This window comes from Salmo salar, chromosome 02 (genome assembly GCF_965601325.2).
Source record: "Salmo salar chromosome 02, fSalSal1, whole genome shotgun sequence".
In the NCBI taxonomy this organism is placed as follows: domain Eukaryota; kingdom Metazoa; phylum Chordata; class Actinopteri; order Salmoniformes; family Salmonidae; genus Salmo; species Salmo salar.
This window is the reverse complement of record NC_138292.1, coordinates 37,406,808-37,415,213: the sequence shown is the minus strand read 5'-3', so window position 1 is coordinate 37,415,213 and position 8,406 is coordinate 37,406,808. Positions and strand designations below refer to the sequence as shown.

Here is an 8,406-nt window from a genome sequence, read left to right as displayed (position 1 = left end):
ACAGTGCATGGAGAACGGTGTTATTTCTATCGGGGGAAAAGAAAGTAGATGTTGTTCCACTTGGAACCGACAGGTTGTTGGACCTTATTCATCGTTTCATCATGTGTAAAGGTGGCGTAATTATGAGGGAAATAATTCAAGGTCAGAATTCGGCATATCTGTAGACACACCTCCACCACACCTTCATTTCTTACATCTTCACCCAAAACGAATAGCGGTTGAATAACATGCTATTCTCAAGTTCAAAGTCAGAATACCCGTAGAGCTAAAGGTGCATAAAAAGGGAATTACATTTTATTTACACATGCTTAACTCGGGTCGGAATCGGCCCCCAAGTGAAGGGCTCTTGTAGGTTGGCCTTGGAGTGCTGAAAGAATGTAAAGAGGTAAATGCAGAAAACATTAGTCCCTCACAGTCTACAGTATAAGGACTCCATTGTTGGATCAGGCTGGACCTGAGTGCTGTAGCCATGCGCTTACGGACAATGTCATTTTCTTAGGCGGCACAAGGGGTAAAAAAACAGAACTATTGTTTAAAATCTGTCATATCTGCTTATTACATTTTCATTACAGTTGATCAAATGTATAGGCATTATGCTGCTGTATTGAAATACATTACGTGGGCCCCATGTGTTCACAAATCATGGTAATGGAAAGCAAGCGTATTTCCGTAGAGTTTCACGGTCAGGGGTGATCTATACATCATGAGAGCTAGGAGCCCTGGGGAGAACAGGGTCATTATAATGTGGGCTATGAAACAACAACCACATTATTTCCATGTTGTCCACTACAGGAAACGTTAATAGATCTTAAATGACCAAGGGGACGAGGTGGACCACTAGAGTGTCAAAAATCCTCATTTCCAGCCTGCAGTTATAGTATTGAACAAATGTACTTTCGGCCTAAAGCGCTGTGGCCCATGGGGTTTACCACTAAGACCTGAACTGATGTTGGGTTTGGGATAAAACTGCTGAATGTGGCATACTGAATGTCTGGAGAATTTTGGTGATCTTGCATTAAGATGGGAATTTATCAGACTAAATCTTTATATTTGTAAAATGATACGCCAAGGTTAATTTAAGGAATATCATTCTGTGCACAGAGGGCCATAAAGGTTAATTGATTTACTGCAAACTGTAAGAGGATACCCAAACTGTCTACGCAACCAGATCACTTCATCATTTCTGTTCCTCTACATTGTGTATACTGTTATTTTTACTGGTTTTCATCTAGTTGGTTCTGTCATACCACTCAAACTCAACTCTGGACCTCGCAGCCAGCACCATTGCTTTTTTTTCTCCATTGTTCCCCTCTAACTAGGAACTGATTTAGACCTAGGACACCAGGTGGATGCAATTAATTATCCAGTAGAACAGAAAGCCAGCAGGCGCTGGACCTCATAGGGTAAGAGTTGAATACCGCTGTGTCATACCATCCATCCACTGAAACATGTCAATTCACCTCTAAGATAACACTGCCATCTAGTGGTCATGTCAGTCACCTGCTCATCTGGTTGGATGTACCTACCTCTGATGCTGCTCATGACTCAGCAAAGAAATGCATATTTTGTCTGCATTAAAACACTTCATGGTCTTATAAGGACCCTTTCAAAGTATCAACATACATAAACTCAGCAAAAAAAGAAACGTCCTCTCACTGTCAACTGCGTTTATTTTCAGCAAGCTTATGTGTAAATATTTGTATGAACATAAGATTCAACAACTGAGACACAAACCGAACAAGTTCCACAGACGTGACTAACAGAATGGAATAATGTGTCTCTGAACAAAGGGGGGGTCAAAATCAAAAGTGAGTATCTGGTGTGGCCACCAGCTGCATTAAGTACTGCAGTACTCCTTTTTATTTAACTAGGCAAATCAGTTAAGAACAAATTCTTATTTTCAATGAAGACCTAGGAACAGTGGGTTAACTGCTTTGGTCAGGGGCAGAACGACAGATTTTTTTTTTACCTTGTCAGCTCAGGGATTCGATCTTGCAACCTTTCGTTTACTAGTCCAACGCTCTAACCACTAGGCTACCTGCCGCTCCTCCTTATGGACTGCACCAGATTTGCCAGTTCTTACTGTGAGATGTTACCCCACTCTTCCACCAAGGCATCTGCCGGACATTTCTGGGGGGAATGGCCCAAACCCTCACCCTCCGATCCAACAGGTCCCAGACGTGCTCAATGGGATTGAGATCAGGGCTCTTCGCTGGCCATGGCAGAACACTGACATTCCTGTCTTGCAAGAAATCACGCACAGAACGAGCAGTATGGCTGGTGGCATTGTCATGCTGGAAGGTCATGTCAGGATGAGCCTGCAGGAAGGGTACCACATGAGGGAGGAGGATGTCTTCCCACAGCGTTCAGATTGCCTGCAATGACAACAAGCTCAGTCCGATGATGCTGTGACACACCGCCCCAGACCATGACGGACCCTCCACCTCCAAATCGATCCTGCTCCATAGTACAGGCCTCAGTGTAACGCTCATTCCTTCGACGATAAACACGAATCCGACCATCACCCCTGGTGAGACAAAACCGCGACTCGTCAGTGAAGAGCACTTTTTGCCAGTCCTGTCTGGTCCAGCGACGGTGGGTTTGTGCCCATAGGTGACGTTGTTGCCGGTGATGTCTGGTGAGGACCTGCCTTACAACAGGCCTACAAGCCCTCAGTCCAGCATCTCTCAGCCTATTGTGGACAGTCTGAGCACTGATGGAGGGATTGTGCGTTCCTGGTGTAACTTGGGCAGTTGTTGTTGCCATCCTGTACCTGTCCCGCAGGTGTGATGTTCGGATGTACCAATCCTGTGCATGTGTTGTTACACGTAATGTCTGCCACTGCGAGGATGATCAGCTGTCCGCCCTGTAGCGCTGTCTTAGGCGTCTCACAGTACGGACATTGCAATTTATTGCCCTGGCCACATCTGCAGTCCTCATGCCTCCTTGCAGCATACCTAAGGCACGTTCACGCAGATGAGCAGGGACCCTGGGCATCTTTCTTTTGGTGTTTTTCAGAGTCAGTAGAAAGGCATCTTTAGTGTCCTAAGTTTTCATAACTGTGACCTTAATTGCCTACCGTCTGTAAGCTGTTAGTGTCTTGACGACCGTTCCACAGGTTCATTAATTGTTTGTGGTTCATTGAACAAGCATGGGGAACTGTTTAAACCCTTTACAATGAAGATCTGTGAAGTTATTTGGATTTTTACAAATGATCTTTGAAGACAGGGTCCTGAAAAAGGGATGTTTATTTTGCTGAGTTTATATAGATGACCTATGTCATCACTCTTTACTATCACTCCAATCTAACCCACACTAAATGAAAGTATTGCGTACCAAGAGGCAATAAGTTTGAACTTAACTTGAGTTCACCAGAAGTTCACTCATTAGCATGAAAGAGAAACTCCAGAGCAGTGAATTATGGCTCATTATCAGTATGCCTCATGTTTGAGTAGCTGGTGATAACCATTGCTGCGCTGCTTGATAAAGTCACACGGTCCTTTTTCTCCACTTACACTGCGTTTGCAGATTACCCACTCACACATTAAACACAATTACCTCTGTGTACGCCAATCACCGCCTTATCGGACGCCGTCAGGCCTTTAAACTGTAAATTAATTAATAACCCTTGTCATTTCTTAATTAGCTCCCTTTCCAGGAGGACAAATGCGTGTGTCAGCACCTCCATTTTGTGCACACTTGTTATGACTTTGCTTTGAGTTTATTGGTTCATTAGAGACGCTCTATGAAAACATGCTGTTCTCATGCTGATGAGGATGTCAGTGCGTATTGTGGAGTGATCTAGAGGGGTTCTTCAGCTCTGGTGAGTGGGTTATATTCAGTCAGAGCTAATGTCATTTGTTTCAGCCTCACTGAACAAAGGAGCCATAAAGAGACAGTTGAATGATTTATTAGGTTTTAACCAGTGGTAGATTCAGATATTGGGTGTAGATTGGATTGAAGGGACCATGGGTCAGAGCCTGTGTGTTGACAGGTCTGGGCTGGTTGGTTGGTTGAGATTGGTCCAGAAGAGGTATCTCCCTCAGATGATTACTGTGAGGATAAGACAACAAAAAACACCAGAGGGTTAGAAAATGTGTGATATACTGTAGTGTTCCATAGCTGCCATGATATCAATATCATACAGAAGACCAACTCATTCAGCCCCTCCATGATAAATGATCCGGTATGACAACCATCTTATCTCACCTGCTGGAGTTTGACGCAACAGTGGAAGCGCACGTCATTGAGAGATGTGTCATCCAGGCCGTACTGGTATTCCTCCATCTTGGTCTCGATGCCACAGATTCCTCCATCACCACAATCCTGGCTCCAGAGGCTGTACTCGCCATAGTCCAGGCCGGCGCCTGTGAGGGTGGGGTTGCTGCTGCAGCGGAACCTGATGTTGTTGGCGGCTGTGTCGTCACCGAACAGACTCTGGTGGGGCTCCACACGCAGCTGGAAGGAAGTCAGCACACCCCTGGGGCAATAGTGAGGGTCCGACCAGTCACCAAAGCTGGGAGAGGAAGAGAGAGAGGCATACAGAGGGAAGACGTGACATGGAATAATATTTCACGATCACAGCAGTCTGGAATGAGGTTTGACCATAGCTTTGAGACAGAGAAAAGAGGCACATTATGTAGAGTGTAGAAATGGGACATGGAATAACATCTCACGGCAGTTTGAAGATGCAGGGTTTAAGTCCATTTGTGTCTACCTTGAGCAATGAAATAGGACTGTTTTGTGTGCTGTTTGTTCTATACAAGACCAAGGTAATGTTACTTAAGCATCACTCGGTAGCATGCATACAGTGCATAGTAAGTAATGGCTAACTTGGCTCGCTAGTACTATATAGTATCATACTCAGATACAAATAACAGCAGCGCCATCTATTGGCTTGGCGACATCTCGTAACAAGGACGATAAGAAGCATGTTGTTAAGGATGACATCAGGATGCATTACAGCTTTGATTTTGTTCAACAGGTAAGCAACATTTACACCTTTATACTGATTAAGGACATAGATGGATAGATATACACAACAAAAAAACGATATATATGGGAGGCAGGCAAATACCTTTCACTGAGATGTGTAAAGACAGATTGACAGGGTTGAGACAATTAATTGTAATTTATCTTAATGTTATTTTGTTGTTTGCAGGTGCACTATCCTGACTCTATGCAGCCAGGTCCCATCTACTTTTTAACTCCTCGCAAGTGTGGCTTGTTTGGTGTCTGCTGTGAAGGAATATCACAGGTCAACTACTTGATTGATGAAGGCTTGTCATCCAGCAAAGGCAGCAGCGCAGTCATCAACTACATGCACCGTTTCTTTACCAACTATCGAGTTGGGAAAACACATGTGGACCTGAATTGTGATAACTGCAGTGGCCAAAACAAGAACAAGTTTGTGCTCTGGTATTGTACCAGGCAGACCATGCACAAGCTCCACCACAGTCTGGACCCAGACTGGTGCTTTGGCCTCATCAAGCAGCGCTTCAAAAAGACCAGAATGAACACTGAGATTGCTGCTGTTGTGAAGGACAGCACTGTGACAGGGGTCAACATCCCAAACTGGTTGGACTGGAGGATGGTATGGTGCTGGTGGAAAGCTATGGCTGGCAACAACACCTGACTCAGATCAAGCAGTACCGGCACTTCAGGTGAATATCATTTTCATTGCATTGTATGAGGTTATTCTTATCTAAACTTGGGAGGTGAATTGATGTTGTGCAAGGTTGTAATGTATTTTTAGTTATTTCTTGTTTTACAGCTTTGATGCTCTGGATCCTGGTGTTGTCGCCAAGGAGAGTTCAGACTCAGTCGGGACCAGGTTTCAGCTGCTGCGCAACGCTGACATCCTTCCTCCCATAGATGGTCTGACTGTACAAGCAGCACCTGGACTGGACACAGCTAGACAAACTTATATTTTTGAGAAGATCAGGGTGTTTTGCGACAAAGAGGCTATGGACATCACATGCCCTGCACCAAAGTCAAAGGCAGGATAGAAACAGGCTCTCCGAATATAGATTCCCTTGTTCATGCGTGGTTCGGATGGTCCAGTCATCAGCACTATCTGCAGTTCCTCTATTCAAATGACTCTCTCCTAACTACGTTGCTGCTACTATTTTTTATTATCCTGCTGCTCAGCCACTTTACCCCTGATTGTATGCATATACTACCTCGTCTATCACTTTCGTTATTGATATGGTTTGTGTACATACTGTATATTTTATTGATATTGACACTCCATTTATGCTATTGCAAGTAACCATTTGGCTGTACCTTTTACACCTTCTGTAGAGACCCATCCACTTAGTAAAATATTGATATATATCATGTCGTAACATGATTTTGTGACATACAACAATATCATGTGGCCGTATCATGTGTCCACCACACAAATATATGGAGCATGCATCTGTTTATGTACTGTACATGTGCAGCTCACTCAGGTTGCATGGCCTTAACTTATGTATGGAATACTATGTGATAAGTGCGTGTGTAACAGTATATAAAGTATGCTAATGTACTGGTGTTAAGGCATTTTGGCAGTGGTGTAAAGTTCTTTAAAGTATTTTTTGGGGGTATCTGTACATTACTTTATCATTTATATTTTTGGAAACTTTTACTTCACTACATTCCTAAAGAAAATAATGTACTTTTTACTCCATACATTTTTCCTGATACCCAAAAGTACTCGTTACATTTTTACAGGAAAATTGTCCAATTCACACACTTATCAAGAGAACATCCCTAGTCATCCCTACTGCATTTGATCTGGCAGACTCACTAAACATAAATGCTTCGTTTGTAAATTGTCTGAGTGTGCCTCTGGCTATCTGTCAAAAATAAATTACAAATTGGGCCATCTGGTTTAATATAAGGAATTTGAAATTATTTATTATTTTACTTTTGATACTTAAGTACATTTTAGCATTTAATTTACTTGACACTTAAGTATTTTTAAAACTAAATACTTTTGCTCAAGTAATATTTTACTGGATGACTTACCTTAATAGAAAATGACTGAAGTAAAAGTATGTTTACATTTACTCAAGTATGACAATTTTGTACTTTTATCACCACTGGATGTGGCTGGGGGTTATAGAATTTATTTCACATGACCCATCAATTTAGACAAGTGTGATCTAACACTTATAAAATATTTTTATCTAGACACTTTGTTTACCTGGAATTTTTCCTTATTGTAGGCTACTACTTTTGGTCTTTACTACACTACACACTGTTTAGCACATGACCTCACATGTGAATCCTTAAAGAGATGGGTGGGGCTGATTTAAAGGGGTGTGAACAATGCTGAATGGGTGTAGACAAAGGAGAGCTCTCCAGTAGCACCAAAACATTTATAGGCCCTTTTCTCAAAAGTGAGTTTATCAACTATCAAAGCAGAATTCCTTTCCCATTGTTCCTCAAAAATGTAGTGTATGATATACCATTTTGTAGCTCTGAGTCTCTACTTTTTACTCATGTAAAAAAAAACATTTCAAATGTTGCTACATAAGACAGAATCTAGGTGTTGAGTCACATTTCATCACTATAGTTTGAAATGCGCTTTTACAGTTAAACCTGGGAAATATGATTATTTCCAATTGTGTCTACATTGAGCAATGTGATAAGCCGATATGAGGCATGTTGTTCTAGTCTGTACATACAATCCAGTGTGAGACTCAATGGTGTACAAGAAGCTCCTATCTTCGTCCTTAGCGCAGATCAAGCGAATGCCATTCAGGGCAGTATCATCCATACCGTACTGTTCGGACTCCACCTGAGAGAAGGTTAATGGACATATGCTAGCATTAGCTCAAACAGAAGAATGGTCTCGTAATACACAAATGTGTTGATCATGTTTGGTAACGGATCAACACCACAAGTACATTTTGATTACATCAAATTTAGGATTTGAATTGTGTAGAAAATAATTCAAATAAATGGGCTATTTGAAAATAGGCTTTTTGACCACAGGGGACTGGAATTTAATCCCTGAATTGACTAATTGAAAGAAATGCTTTCCAAACTGGTAGATGTTTGAAATGTATGAAGGAGCCCTTGCTTACCCGGAGCATGAACCCAACGGCGAAGAACTTACCCGGAGCATGAACCCAACGGCAAAGAACTTACCCGGAGCATGAACCCAACGGCAAAGAACTTGTCGGGACACATCTCAGGCCAGGTCCAGTTCCCAAACTGCTCTCCATTGGGCACGGTGAGGAGGGAGGTGTAAGGCCTAGCGCTGTATTGGATACCAGCACGCTCCACATAGGGCTGCTCCTCGGGCAATATAGCAAGGCATGACCCAAGGGCCAGCACAGCCAGGAAGGACAGAGCAGTGAACAGAGGGGTAGTCATGTTGACAGAAGTCAGTCTCATCCACAGAAGGGATGG

The 8,406-nt window shown here is 42.8% G+C and overlaps 1 protein-coding gene across 1 annotated transcript; it reads right to left on the bottom strand.

Annotated features, from left to right (window-relative positions):
• Positions 1–3,894: 3,894 nt before the first annotated feature.
• On the bottom strand, positions 3,895–8,386 carry vmo1 (vitelline membrane outer layer 1 homolog). Its single transcript, NM_001141495.1, has 4 exons — positions 8,143–8,386; positions 7,677–7,789; positions 4,210–4,516; positions 3,895–4,053 (listed from the first exon to the last, which is right to left on the bottom strand). Exons 1-4 carry the CDS (start codon positions 8,368–8,370, stop codon positions 4,051–4,053), a joined length of 651 nt encoding a protein of 216 aa, NP_001134967.1. The 5' UTR covers positions 8,371–8,386; the 3' UTR covers positions 3,895–4,050.
• Positions 8,387–8,406: the final 20 nt, after the last annotated feature.